General features: G+C 38.8%; 2 protein-coding genes across 2 annotated transcripts; both read left to right on the top strand.

The window, feature by feature from the left end:
* Window positions 1-4,222: 4,222 nt before the first annotated feature.
* Window positions 4,223-9,387, top strand: LOC116727855 (aquaporin-11-like). The gene is made up of 3 exons (XM_032575506.1): window positions 4,223-5,141; window positions 6,534-6,650; window positions 6,765-9,387. The coding sequence occupies exons 1-3, from the start codon at window positions 4,550-4,552 to the stop codon at window positions 6,869-6,871; spliced, it is 816 nt and encodes a 271-aa protein (XP_032431397.1). The 5' UTR covers window positions 4,223-4,549; the 3' UTR covers window positions 6,872-9,387.
* A 3,430-nt stretch (window positions 9,388-12,817) lies between these two features.
* LOC116727963 (tripartite motif-containing protein 16-like) lies at window positions 12,818-15,019 on the top strand. The gene has a single exon (XM_032575668.1). The coding sequence runs from the start codon at window positions 12,906-12,908 to the stop codon at window positions 14,571-14,573; it is 1,668 nt and encodes a 555-aa protein (XP_032431559.1). The 5' UTR covers window positions 12,818-12,905; the 3' UTR covers window positions 14,574-15,019.
* Window positions 15,020-15,063: the final 44 nt, after the last annotated feature.

Genomic DNA, 15,063 nt, shown 5'->3' with positions numbered 1-15,063 from the left:
TTTTTTTTTTTTATATACCAACAGTGACTCATTTAATAAATTTCTTAAAATATGTCCAGAAACATTGCTCTCACAGTTAAATATAGTCCTGGATTAAATATCTGAAATGCTCAAATTCCTTTTTTAAAATACAGCTAATGAAAAATCCTGATATATTTTGTTTATTAAATAAAGATTAATTTATACATATAATCAGAAATGTAATGTTATGGCCTAAATGACCATGGGGGAGACTGCCTGGCTTATTGTGAAACCCCTTTACAAAAGGTCACAGTGTGTCTGTTGGGTATATTCGTGGAAGGTTTGGTGGAAGGAAAAAGTGTGGAGAGGATTGTGAAGCAAAACCCTTTCAAGAGAGTGACCAAAAAGCTAATTACACTGATGAAATTTATGCAAAAGGAGCCCAGACCAAGTAGTTGGTGCGTATATGGCTTGAGTAGGAGAACATTTTGCTATGAAAGATCTCAAAACATGATCCTAAATAACAGATGTTTGGTTTGAACTAGATGGAAGACAGAATAAATGCAATTAGATAAATAAAAAGAAACACGCAAAATATGTCGACATCTAAAGGTATGAAGTTGCTCAGTGCAAAACATAACGTGGAGAAAATGCTGAGTAAGAATGAGACCTGCAGTAAAATCCCAGAGTCAAAGTATAAGTGAAGAAAGGAACATAGCAACGTTATAAAGCACAGAGTGTGATGTGCAAAGTTCACCTCAGAGTTGGACCCTGTGAAAACAAGATTACTGTTACATAACCAGCAGAAAGTCCACCTGTTTTAAAGGTTCATATACAGCTATCCTCCATATTAACACTTCAGATAAAAACTGACTGATGTCTATAAAGGTAAAAGCTAAGATGCAGTAAAACTACTTAGCTCTGCGCCAAAGTCACTTTCTCACTGCTGTAACATTTGGAGGTCAAGTAAACAATAAATGGTAAATTTTGCTACAGGGAGTATTTCACCGTTCCAACGTGAACATACAGCAAGTCCTGGCTTCAGACTTGATTGTTTTAAAAAGTGCTCATAAAATAAAGTTCGATTTTTATTATTATAATAGTTATTTTTAAAGACTAGAATTGCATAACTAAATATAATTTTTCTGTCTGATTTACCTTTTCACAAGTTAAATCAGATGTTAAGATCAAACTGTTGTGTAGCCTTTAAAAAAAAAGAAAAAAAAAGTTTTACTTTCATGCAAATATATGAAAGTATTTCTACTCTTGCTTGAGTACATGCTTTAGCTATTCTGTCCACCTCTGGGGATTTGCAGCAGCTTCCATTGTTAACCAACACAATTTTTATTTTCTTTTAGTTTATTCTGTTTTTTAACCCACAGAGCTCAGCTCTCCCTCCAGCTGGTCTCTTTCTCAGTAAAGTTGTCAAACCGCTGGAGCAGGAATGTTCTCGCCCCGCGTTGAGCCTGACCGCCAGTGTTGCACCCAAACAGACCCAGCTACCCGTGTTTCCATCGCATTCATCGGCACTTCCGGTTGAACCGCCAAAATAAAACCGGGTCAACGGTTACAGCTCTGGTTTTGCCTCTAAAACCAGGTAAAGTCCAGATTTCTCCCGTATAAAGGATGCATATACAATAAGTGAACTTTAAAGGGTAAAAAAAAAAAATAGATGAGTAAATTATTTTCTATGAATCTTTTTGTTGGACTTTAAGTGTATTTTTACCCCTCAAAATATTGGTCAAATAATAAGATGAAGAATTAGAGTTTATTTAGATAAAAACTTGAAGCAAACACACAAAAAGGCAGGCACGTGCAGAGGGGGGGTGAGGGGGGCTTCAGCCCCTGCCCTTTTTATCCTTGATGCCCCTAGTGCCCTTTTTGAGTTTTTTTATTTTTATTTTTAATCTGTATGTCAGAAGGCCTGTTTGTGCCCCTCAGCAATAATATTTAGCTAAATATAATAATTTAGTAAAAATAAACTAGTCTGGCTGCCCTCAGTCTAATAATGACTCTCAGAGCCTCCATGTTGTTCAGACTCCGGGTCCATGGTGAGGAGGAGGCGGATCTGTGTCCTCTATCAAATTATGGGCAAGAATATTTTTTCATACACTGGTTTGTGAATAAAAACGTAGGTCTGACGTTAGAAAAACTGTTTCTATTTATATTTTTATAATCGTCCTCACTATAACGGGACAAAACCCGCCTCGCCCATAAACACAGAAATGTTTTGGCTGCAGAGAAACTTCTGACTTTAACTTCATCATTCTGCTAAAAGCCCGGTTCACTACAGGCAGCTTGAGTCGGTCCACCAACAGATAGAAAGAATATCTGATTTATATCAGACATCCTGATATAAGACACGGTACCGACTGTCACCGCAAGTCACAATGCAGATCAAAGCCCCGGTACCACCTGGTACCACCTGGTACCACCTGGTACCACCTGCTCTCTGTTCGCTCTGCTTCTCCTTAACGTTTCTACCAGGCAGGTTAAAGCTGCTGCTGACAGGATCTGGGCTGGAGGTTCGCGGCTGTAAATAGAAGTTATTGCAGAACCTCAAGTGTTAAAGGAAGATTCGGCCCATTTAGAGTTTATGAAATAAACATCAGAGAAAATATTGTAGCAATAATTAGAACCGCAGCAAAAAGTCAAACATGCCACAATTAAATTAATCAAAATGTCTCTAAAGCATCGGCGGACTGACAGGGGCCACCAGGGGATTCCAGGTAGATTCCAGGTAGATTCCAGGTAGATTCCAGAGATGTGCATTGCAGCAGCTGTTCCTCCAGGGCCGGCCCAAGGTAATATGGGGCCTTAGACAGAACCCCCCATCCCTCCAGAACCCGTCCTACTAAGAACCTCAGCATCACTAACATGTTTAAATATCGATCAGGTGAATCTGTGAGAAGGAGACCAGGTTTATTGGCCCAGTTTAAAATCAATCACTGATTATTGGTTATTTGCTGTGATGTATTTGTGAACAAACCCAATTCAAACACAAAGATTACACCATATTGTAGCCATGGTAACACAACAATCAAACTATCAAGATGATTCTTTAAACCTTTACAAAGTAAACGTCCTAATTAAATCCTAAATGTACTATTTAATTTTCTCAGCTGAATGCATTAAATAAAATGTAATAACATTGTCATTCTCTATAAATGATGCTACATGTTTAGATCTATGGTCTGTGTTATAATTAAACCATTTCTAGGGGCCCCTGAGTGTCTGGAGGCCCCTGAATGGCCCCTATCAGCAGCTACTGAGTTTTCTTTGCCTTGATATCCCAGTCTTATAATTCTAGATCTAGAAGTTTAACATCAAACTATTATATAGAGTTAACCCCTTTGAGCTTTTTGATCTATAAATCAGTCTGCAGCCAGGTTGTTCTAGAGGTTAAATAGATATTATTAGGGCTTAATTAGTAAAATGGCAGCAAATTAGCTTATTTCATAACTTCATAACCTTTGACCTTCTCTCCTCTGGTCTGTTTAACAGCTACAGTCTCAGATCAGCTCAGATCTCCAGGACTGTCAGCAGCAGAAACAGAAACTTTATACCTGTTGGGGAAAATATAGACTAGATTTGCTTTGCATTTCCCCACATGATGGCAATGATATAGTAGGAACCAATTCGATTCTTGATTAATATGGGTTGTTGCTATGTTGTTGTACGGAGTTTTTGTTCAATGTGCCCCTTTTTTAAATTTGAGCCCCAGCCCCTCCATAGGTCTCTGCACGGCCCTGCAAAAAGGTTAAATTGAGTGAACTGAATCTCAAATTTGTTGTCGTCTATTTATTGTAATGATTTGGAAAATTTGGAAAAGAGTACCAAAAAAAGGATAACTGGATTATTCACAGAAAGAGCAGAAGTTATTTCCTTCAGTTGGATAGAGTAACCATAACCACGTAAAAAAGACAAAAATCTTTCTTAAAAATTTAACTGGGACATTCCTGGGTTTTTTTTTTTTTTGTCTTATAAGAAAATTGGTCCAACAGCAAAATAAACCTATTTAAAGATCTGAAGTTCCCTTTTTCAGATTAAATGAACTAGCATTTGATCAAATAGTGTTAAAAAATGTGACCAATCAAGAAAAACGGTCCAAAAACAAGATTAGACCAATAATAACATTGCAAATATAATGTATGTATTGATTTTTTTTTAAATTTTTTATTCACAATACCCCATTGCTGGAGTCACAAGACATGTATAGATATAGAGAAAAATAAAAGATGATGCATCAAACTGCTTAAAAAATAATAAAAGCAACTTAAATATTTACTTTTAGCCAAAGTAGGTCTGTAAGTTATGTTTCCAACACATTTATATTTCTATCAGAGTACATTTTGGTTTGGATAATTGTTTAAAACATTGCCGTGTCAAATTGTTGGTCATGCCTTTAATTTGAAGGTTGAGTCATTCTGTTTCCTGTTTAACGATAAAAACTGACGCAGCGGAGACAACGTGGGTCTCCCGGACTTTGACACTCCGCCACTGATAACTAGTTTAAAAAGTTGCGCTCTGTCCAACCAGCGACTCGATCCTCGGGATAAACCCGCCTGTAAGGCTCCGGACCGCGGACATGGCTGACCTGTGGGTCTCGCTGGGTGTTCTGGCCGCCGCGGTGCTGCTCTGCGAGGCGACGCGCCGAGCTGCGGCGCGTTTTCTCCCCGGTGTTTGCTGGATTTACCTGCTGGAAGCGGCGTCCACCTTCCAGCTCTGCTGCTGCACCCAGGAACTCAAACTGCTCGCGGAATCCGTCCGCTTGGACCTATCGATCAGCTTGACCCTCACTTATGTCGTCACCGTTGTTCACTTATCAACTTTCAGGGAAGCGACGTGTAATCCCGCTGCGGCTCTGGAGAGAGCCTGCCGCGGCGCGGCGAGCGGCAGAGCGGCGGCGCTCCTCATCGCCGTCCAGCTGGGAGCCGCGGTCGCCGCACGGTCCTTTGCAGCCTCCGTTTGGTCGCTGGGGCTGTCGGATATGCACCGCCAGCACCAAAAGCTCGGGTTCCGGTGCATCGACCCGCTCGGCGGGACCGTGCTGGAGGCTGCCGCCGTGGAGCTGGCGTGCGCTTTCGCGGTGCAGGCCACCGCCATGCACATCCACAAGCTGGAGGAGAAACTCCGAGTTCACGTCTTCGCTGCGGTCATCACCGCTTTGGTTTACACAGGTGTGTTGAACCGGAAAAAAAAAGTAATGCAAACACGTAAAGATCCCTGGTTTTATTTATTTTTTATCTTAAAGTTGATACGATTGATCGATTATTGAAATGATCGTTAACTAATTTAGAAATCTATTCATGTTAACTGGAGGATACTGACAAAAAAAACATTCAGAGCAATAATTAAGTCAAACTTCTACTCAACTTGTCATGCATACAGTTTGTATTTAAAACTTTTATTTATTTATTTTTTATATATTTTCAAACTGTCACTATAATTGTGGAAAAAAATTCGAGCTCCTCTGCCTTCTCCCAATGCTAACTAGAAAGTCTTAACTTTAATCATTAATAGTCTTAACTTTAATCATTAATAGTCTTAACTTTAATCATTAACAGTCTTAACTTTAATCATTACTAAAATCTTCGATTATTTCAATAATCAATTACTCTGATTGTTTGTTTCAGCCATAAAAAGTGAAAACGGCAGACATGCGCCAAAACCATCAGAAATGATACTTGAAATGAGTAAAATTGTGCAAATGCCTGCATGGACAGTTGCTTGATTTGCTCAAAATATTTTAGAAAATTAAAAAGCAGAGCAAATGTGCCGAGAACAGAGTGTAATTGTGACTCTTTTGTCCAACAGCATTTGTAAAGTCCAAGTTTTAAAGGCGGATTTATTTGGTCAGCACGGTTTGCGTACAAAACAAGAAATGTCGTGAAAGAACAACACGGAAAACTGAAAATAATCTCAAATTTAAAACCGATAAGCAGAACGTATTATGGATTAAATGACGAAGCGTCTTTAAAGGAACGCTGCAGAGATCGGAATTGTTTTCATTCCTTTTGAACAGTTTCTCCACGTCTTGGGTTTTTATGGAGTTTGTTCCACTGAGTATCGGAGAAACTTTGTTTTGTTTAGTTCTGGTTCTGGGATCTGTGACTTAGCAGGTCTTTTATTTATTCATCTTCTCACAAAGACTTTTAAAGACAATGAAGTAGCTTACAGAAAATAAGACCACAAAACAATTAATCTGTCTTGATTTGACAGTGAACACACCATTCTGGTAACAGGCTGATTTAGCAACAGATTAATGTTCAGGTAAAATGAGTATTAGTGTGGTTATATATGTGTTTATACTCTATAATCTGAGCTAGGATGCTAGCTTCACCTTTTAGTTACCACCTGACCCTAGAATGAAGTTTTGAGGAACTTTAAATGTGATCTTTGTTCACTTAAACATCGTCTTTAATGAATAATAATTCTTCATGGAATTGCATCATTTTTTTTATTTACTTTTGCTAAACATGGATAACTGTTTGGTTTCAGCAAGTTTGGATTTAAAGAGCATATTTATGTGCTTTTGTTTATTTTGTCCCTTTCTTTTTTTTTTTGTGCAGGTGGGAGTATCTCTGGAGCCATTTTTAATCCAGCCCTGGCTTTCTCTGTTCAGTTCCCCTGCAGTGGCCACACCTACCTGGAGTACTGCTTTATCTACTGGCTGGGTCCAACGTTGGGTAATGATCCTGTTTTCATCTGATTCCTCCTCTTTCTTAGTGTTTTAATTTGTGTTTTAGCTTCATATTGAGCACACAGGCTGCGTTAAAACGTAGGCTGCTGTGTGCCTGCAGGCATGGCGAGCTGCATCCTCCTGTTCGAGAAGATCGTCCCGTTTCGTTCTGGAAAGGGTCCCGCTGAGACAGACGGCTCCGTTCCACAGAAAGAGAAGACGCAGTAGATTTTTGTTTTATTTAAGTGGGAGAACAATTCTGGATGATTAAGACTCTTCTCTGTGACTTATGGGGACGTGCAACAGGACTAGATTGGTGAAGCATCACTGATTAGGGAAAAACCCTTTTGGAAAATTTATGCTCTAGAACCATTTTTGCCACCTCCGTGACTTTAACAAATCTGAACATGAACAGACAGAAACTTTTGCTCTCACCACGTCATTTATGAGAAGCAACAATGAACCAGCAGATGAAGAGTTAGATTTAAAACATGCTATGTTTTAGTGACGACTAAAAACTCAATAGTGACCAAAAATAACATAACTGTTCAACATAATCCAATATGGCTGATGCATTGAAGTTAATATTATGCCTATCATTAAAAATTCCATAGAAAAAACTGTATTTCATATAAAATGTAAAAGTTCTGTTTTGATTGCGTATGTCTGGGATTATTTTTCCACATACGATTAGCATTGGTGGTGCTAAATTTAGGAAGGTCTTTAAATATAATAAAACTCACTTCTCTTGTATTTACAGCCTTTAACCATTTTAAAATCTGACTAAAGTTTTTATCAGACTCAGTTGTTTTAAACATATTCATAGCTAGCAATCCTGCTAAGGTTAGCTAACTATTACTGTACTTGGGTTTAGAGCAGCGCTAAAAGTATATACATTCGATTAATAGGAAATTTATGTAGGCTGCCTGCCCTGCTGGACAATTTCTGAATAATCCAGATATATACATGTAGGTTAGCTAATAAAATTATGGCATAATTGGTTTGAATTGTTAGCTACTTCAAAGTTAGCTAACAGTTAGCTAAAAACACAAACCATTTCTTACACTTTGATCATTTTTTCTCTTGAATACGAAACTGTTCTCAAACGTTTTGTTTGTTTTGTTTTGTTTCTTTTTTGGGGGGCATTTCTCTTTTAGCCTTATTTAGTCTTTTCACAACACCATTGGGTCCTCAACAATACAAATCTAATCTGTCTGTTTGTATGCCAACTCAAAGTCCCAACAATAAAACTCCAGTTTATTACATTCCTTAGAGCAGTGGTTCCCAAAGTGTGGGGCGCGCCCCCTAGGAGGGGCGCAGTGCCATTGCCGGGGGACGCCGTATGGATGAATGAAAAAAAAAAAACAAAAAAAAAACAGTTACACAAAATTGTTTCACTATAAAGATGGTTTGTAGTTTGTTTTGTTGCAACCTGAAATTTGAAATAAACATAAATGGAGTTTGAAAACAAAATATGTGTTTAGGTTTATGTCTGGTTCAACGATGTGTGCGCCCAGTTGATTTTTTTTTGTTTTGTTTCTTTTTTGGGGGGGATTTTATTGTAATCCATAGGGGGGCCCAGAAAATCTTTGGGAACCACTGCCTTAGAGAAAAATGGTTATTGTGTTATATAATTATATGAGCGAACTAATTTTGTTGGAATATTGTTTAGTTATTTTGCTTATTTTAATTAAATAATTACATATTTCCTAAAACCAGCAATCCAAATGCATGGAGGTTTTGAAAATGCACTGCAAAATGTTAATGCCTCACTCTTAACAGACCACAGTAACGTTTAATCGCATGTTTTATATGCATCAAATGGCTCCATAAGTGTCCTATTAATAGCATTTATGCTCTCTATGCAATACAGTGAACCCGTATTCCTGCACAAAGTGCTGACGAACATTTCTAAGAATGTATGAACACTCCAGCTAAATGCAGCCAGGTCAATATTTGGTGACAGTTTCTCTTAAAGGGTCAATAAAGTCCATCTACAGACGCTGTAAAAAGTTAGCACGCCCTCTGACGATGAGTTTTCTGTTTATTCCAACCACAGTGTGCAAATATTTACTAAATATTTGATCAAAATGTAAGTTACTCAAAACGATGTAGAATAAAAGCCACAGAAACAGATGGCTGTACTCTGCCTACCCACCTGCCTGCCTTTCTAAAAATGGCTGATACTGTGAAATATTTTTATATATCCGACAGCACTTGAATGTTGTTTAATTATCTTTGTTTTAAATGAATTATTCACAAAAGTTGTATTTTTCTTTTCTTTTATAGATGAATAAATAAGGAAAAGAGCATTTTATGACAGCTTTGATTCCACCAAAAGTGTTTCTATTATTTTCAAAACTTTTTGTTGAGATTTCAGGCAGTCATGGTAAGTTAATTTATTTTAGATGAAAGTAATTCCTCGGTCTTTAGATCTTTTTAGTAAAGTATTGCTGCATACATCACTCTGAGTAATAATATGCTGTGCTGCTGCCTGGATGAAGTATTGACACAGGGTGCTGAGGATTGTAGTAAACGTACAACTTGCTTGTGTTCATCTTTTTCAAATGTCAGCTATTGCTAATAGCTCATGTTGCTATAAAATAATTCATTTTTCCGATTTGCTGTTTGTCAGGAAAATGTACGTTACGTTTCTAGGAAACACGGTTTTGTACGTGTGTAATAAAAAGGCATTTATTTTTAATATGTGAAGTATTTTGATTGGAATAAAAAGTAAACAAGTAGCTTTTTGTCACTGATGTTTTGGGCTTTTTGAGTTTATTGTTGTTCTTTTCTGATATCCCTGTCATCTGCAACAATGACCCAACAATAACATGAAGTGACTCTGATGGCATGACCTACAGTACTTGTTGGCTAATAACTACCTGATCACATTAGGGCACTCAGAGCATTAAAAATAAATTCTCAGACAGTTCATAGGTCCTTAAATGGTGGCGTTACGCCAACAGTCAGGTTTGCCATCCTGACTCAGTGGTCAGTGAATTTCACACCCTTCATCCAAACACACATGCTCTATTCAAACCAAGAGCCCATCAAAGGAGACGCACCTCGCTGAACAAAGTGACAGCACTTGATGTTACACAAGTCTAAATATGGAGAAATTAAGAGAGAGTACAAACTGACACAAAGTTGGTATGAAATCACCACTGATATTTGATTCAATTTCATACTGGAAAAAGTCGGTTACAAAATAACCAAAACCACAAAATCGTAGTGGAAAATGATCAGTGATTGTGGTTGTTCAGCATAGTGGAGGTGCCATCATGCTGTGGGGTCAAACTGCTTATTATACCAGTAGATATGCCTGAAAGTAAGATGCTGTTTGTGTTATTCAAAGGGCCAGTAGCACAAGGAATGAATAAAAGATTTCAGTCTGGATTTAGATCTGCTGAAAACATTCAAAATTAAATTACACAATAAAAGTAAGTGTTTATTTTTCCATTTGCAAAGTGAAAAAAGGTTTTGGGAGGAAGCTAATGTCAGTCTCTATTTTTTTAGCAATTTATGCTATTTATTCAGTTAAATTGTAAAAAAAAAAAGTGTTTTACATCATTTTTTATCCTAATGATGTAAATAATATAAATTTGTGTTGTGAGAAAGAACAAGTTTTGTAAAAATGTAAACACTTTTTGATCTTCTTTCAGTTTGGCTTTAGGTTGATCAAATCTTTGTTGAATAATTCTCTAATTACTGTTCATATGAATTTATTGGTAAGAAAGTAAAGTGTAGATATTTTTACCCAAAGCCTTATACCAATAAATGATCTAAATAACAGGTAATCCCCTCACTGAAGTCTGGATTATCCAAAAAAAGCTCCATTAAATCCTGCCAGTCACATGGTACCTGTTACATAACATGAACATGTGGCCTTTATTTAACTTTTACACTCAGATTGAACTAAATGTCAAACTAAAAACGGCACCGATTACTTTGCACTGGTCATTTTCATAAACAAGACAACTAGCAGGACATTTGGTGCACACTGTTACCAGCAGATCTGCATGGAAAGTATGTGGATCCCAGAGGAACTTGCAGCATCGACACCTTCCTGGGGCTGGTGTGTGCAGACGACCTCTACTGGCAGGCATGAGAACTCCATGTGCTTGAAACTTTCTGTTTCAATATGCTCATCAAAACCTTTGTACTCTCACGTCTTCAGTTAGGATTGAAGTCGACATGTCTGGTAGAGCGTTTTCCGTTTTCAGCGGCAAACGTTTCTGTCAAAATACTTTTTCACTCTGTTAGAAAAGCTTATATCCACCTTTTCAATCCACTTTCCTTTCCACTGTCTCCTGTTGTCCAGTTACTGCCTTCAGTAACCTGAAGTCCCTGCAGTGTGACTCTAATAAGCTCTATGCTATCTTTACACACCTTTATAATCACTAGCAGCTTCCTATGAAGCTGAATTGAGAGTTTTAGATTGAACCCATACATACCTTCTGCAATGTCTGATATTAACAATACATATTGGTTTCATTGTAAATTCAGCCTGGTGCTGAATTTAAAAATTGTATATGTTTGTATTTACGATGCTGATATCACAATAACTGTAATGTGCCTTAGTGAAAACACACATGCATTAGCAAAGCAAACCCTCAGATCTGGAGATAGAAGTCTGATCTTTGAAACAAACCAAAAGGTGTTAAATCTGTGGGAAATTCAGTCAGTTGTGAGGATTTTATTTGCACTAACTCTTCATAATTTCAAATAGCCACACAGACTTTATTAGCCGTCACGTAAACACTGAGGACTCCTCCCAGTCCTAATGGACAAACAAGCTCCATCTGGATCATTTAACTTGGTTTCTGTAGCACTTTGCTCAACCGGCCTCTCCTGACCGGGCTTTTTGACGTTTAGACTTTTGATGCATCATATTCAGTGGTGGACTGGACATCGGGAACACCGGGTCATTTCCCGGCGGCCTGGCTGCTGCTCCATTCAGGATCGCTGAGGGATGGGACCCAACCTTGGGTTCAGGTCACACTTACTAAAAAATGATCCATGCTGTTCGCGCGGCTCACTGGTACACGCCAGGCTAAAAGTCACGTCAAGTTTATTCGGAAAGCACATTTAAGTAACAATGAAGTTCACAGTGCTTTGCATTGTAAAAGCATCATAGTCACCAATTATGAAACACGCAAAAAAAACCATTATATTTTGTCAAATGCCATAATCAAAAATCATCAAGCAAATACAAATCAAATACACTATATTGCCAAAAGTATTTGCTCACCCATCCAAATGATCAGAATCAAGTGTTCCAATCGCTTCTTGTATATATGGTGGTGCTAAGCCATATAGCGATTTGTTTGTTCGATTATTACTTTAACTTTTAGAGTTTTTTTTTTATTTTTTAAAGCCCATCTAGGGACAAGTGCTGCGAATTAGCTGTTGCTATTGCACTATGACGTAAACATGGGACTGCTGTTTTGTTCAGTTTGTCTATGTCGCTGTATGTCTGTCCCTACCAAATAAACCAATTAAATTAAAATTAAATTAAACTAATAACAGTATTTTGAAGTCTATTATCTGAGCTACAGGGATTAGACTGTGGGAGGATTTAGAACTGGGTGATGTGATCTATTTCCCTGGTTTTAGTCAGAACATGATCAGCAGCACTCTGGATCAGCTGCAGCTGTCTGAGTTTTTTTTTTTAGGAAGACCAATGAAGACACTGCTGCAGTGATCAATGTGACTAAAGATAAATACCTGGATGAGTTTCTCTAGATCTTTCTGGGACATTTGTTCTTTAATCTTGGATTCAGAGTGATAGAAGACGACTTTGTAATTGTCTTTTTATTTCTCTGAAGTGTCAGGTCAGAGTCCATCACTACACCTGCAAAAACTCAACAGACACCTCTCACCCACTCCTTTCATTTTCTGAGTCTGTCTGTCACAGCAATGCAGAAACACAGATTGTGCACAGGTGCTATATGAATGCCTGCAGAGATTAGATTACATTTTAAAGTTGTGAGATTTGCTGACTTTGATGTTTTGAACAGAAAATTCTTGCCAAACCATTTAGACTTTACTTTAAATTCTTTGTGGAATCAAAGCCTGACATTCCTCCATCTACTTCCTCCTCAAACACACCTTGAATCTGGGTGGAACCAAAGTCTGCTGAAGGTGGAAGCTGATTGGTTGCTGCCTCTCTGCACTGACGTGATTTTCAGATCAGAGCTCAAACCGGTTTCTGTTTCAGAAAGTGAAACTCACACAGTCACTGTGACAGAGAGACGAAATGGAGCAGAATCAGATGGACCAAGAAACTTTGTCCTGTTCGATCTGTCTGGATCTACTGAAGGATCCGGCAACTATTCCCTGTGGACACAATTACTGTATGAACTGTATTAAAATCCACTGGAATGAAGAGGATCGGAAACGAATCCACAGCTGCCCTCAGTGCAGGGAGACATTCATACCGAGGCCTGTGCTAAAGAAGAACACCGTGCTAGCAGCTTTAGTAGAGCAGCTGAAGAAGACTGCACTCCAAGCTGCTGCTGCTGATCACTGCTATGCTGGACCTGAAGATGTGGCCTGTGATTTCTGCATTGGGAGGAAGCTGAAAGCCATCACCTCCTGTTTAATCTGTCTGGCCTCTTTCTGTGAGAAACACCTTCAGCCTCATTATGATTCAGTTACATTTAAGAAACACAAGCTGGTGGAGCCGAACAAGAACCTCCAGGAGAACATCTGCTCTAAGCACGATAAGTTGTTGGAGATCTTCTGCCGCACTGATCAGAAGTGTGTCTGCAGTCTCTGTTTAACGGAGGAACATAAAGGCCATGACATAGTCTCAGCAGCAACAGAAAGGACTGAGAGGCAGAGAGAGCTGGAGGAGAGACGAGGAAACATCCAGCAGAGAATCCAGGACAGAGAGGAAGATGTGAAGCTGCTTCAACAGGAGGTGGAGGCCATCAATCACTCTGCTAATAAAACAGTGGAGGACAGTGAGAAGACCTTCACTGAGCTGATCCGTCTCCTCCAGAAAAGAAGCTCTGAGGTGAAGCAGCAGATCAGATCCCAGCAGGAAACTGAAGTGAGTCGAGTCAAAGATGTTCAGGAGAAGCTGGAGCAGGAGATCACTGAGCTGAAGAGGAAAGACACTGAGCTGGAGCAGCTCTCACACACAGAGGATCACAACCAGTTTCTCCTCAACTATCCCTCACTGCCAGCACTCAGTACACCTATCAAATTCTCCAACTTAGAATATCTTCCTCTAGGATACTTTGAGAAGGTAACAGCAGCTGTGTCAGAGCTCAGAGACAAACTACAGGACATCCTGAGACTCTCATGGACAAACATCTCACTGATGGTCACTGAGGTGGATGTTCTGTTGTCACAACCAGGATCAGAACCAAAGAGCAGAGCTGGATTCTTAAGATACTCATGTGAACTCACTCTGGATCCAAACACAGCATTCCCATGTTTGGGACTATCAGAGGGGAACAGGAAGGTGACATGGATGAATCAGCGTCAGTCTTATACTAGTCATTCAGACAGATTCACTGATTGGTCTCAGGTTCTGAGTAGAGAGAGTCTGACTGGACGTTGTTACTGGGAGGTGGAGTGGAGCGGAGAACTAGTTCGTGTAGCAGTAGCATACAAGAATATCAGCAGAGAAGGGGGGAATATGAGTGGCTTTGGATATAATGACAAATCTTGGGTATTAACTTGTTCCCATAGCAGTTCTAGTTTTAGTCACAACAGCATCTGGACCTCCGTCTCAGGTCCAGTTTCCTCCAGAGTCGGAGTTTACCTGGATCACAGAGCAGGTCTTCTGTCCTTCTACAGCGTCTCTGAAACAATGACTCTCCTCCACAGAGTCCAGACCAAATTCACTCGGCCGCTGCTGGCTGGAGTTTATGTTAGTACAGTATCCTCTGCACAGTTCTGTAAACCCAGATAGATTTTCTTTCTTCTCTCTGATTGTTGATCAGGGTTTATTGTTTTGTTTCTCTTTAATTCCTGGTTTATTTTTGACTGTGTTCCACCAGCCATAAAGGAAATCACTGCTGATGTTTCCTTTCATTCTTATGACAGAAATATTTATCCACATGAAACTCTGAACTTCTCTTGCCTCTAATAGTTTGACTTTAATATTTGTATTGATGTATTCAGATGTTCAGGTCTCTCTTCCACTGTTCTGCAGAACAAATGTTCTTTAAATCAGCTGAGACTGAAGTGAACTGAACTTACTGTTTTCTTTCTTGTGATTCAAAGAAGAATCTGAAACTAGCAAGAACTCACAGCTGATGCTGTTTTCTTGTGCATCTAGATTTAGATCAGAAAAAGAAATGTCTGCTATTCTGTCTCTTTGGCTTTCATCAATAAAACAACTTGATTACAGGAACATTTGGCAAATGTTCTCTTCATTATTATAATAAATTGTGAGTTTT

Source organism: Xiphophorus hellerii, chromosome 11, assembly GCF_003331165.1.
Source record: "Xiphophorus hellerii strain 12219 chromosome 11, Xiphophorus_hellerii-4.1, whole genome shotgun sequence".
Lineage (NCBI taxonomy): Eukaryota > Metazoa > Chordata > Actinopteri > Cyprinodontiformes > Poeciliidae > Xiphophorus > Xiphophorus hellerii.
Note: the sequence above shows the minus strand (reverse complement) of the source record. Positions and strands in the feature narration are given on the sequence as shown.

Coding starts and splice junctions, on each gene's coding strand:
- LOC116727855 (XM_032575506.1), top strand. CDS start 4,550: ATGGCTGACCTGTGGGTCTCGCTGGGTGTTCTGGCCGCCGCGGTGCTG. Junction 5,142..6,533: donor CACCGCTTTGGTTTACACAG/GTGTGTTGAACC, acceptor TTTTTTGTGCAG/GTGGGAGTATCTCTGGAGCC. Junction 6,651..6,764: donor CTGGCTGGGTCCAACGTTGG/GTAATGATCCTG, acceptor GTGTGCCTGCAG/GCATGGCGAGCTGCATCCTC.
- LOC116727963 (XM_032575668.1), top strand. CDS start 12,906: ATGGAGCAGAATCAGATGGACCAAGAAACTTTGTCCTGTTCGATCTGT.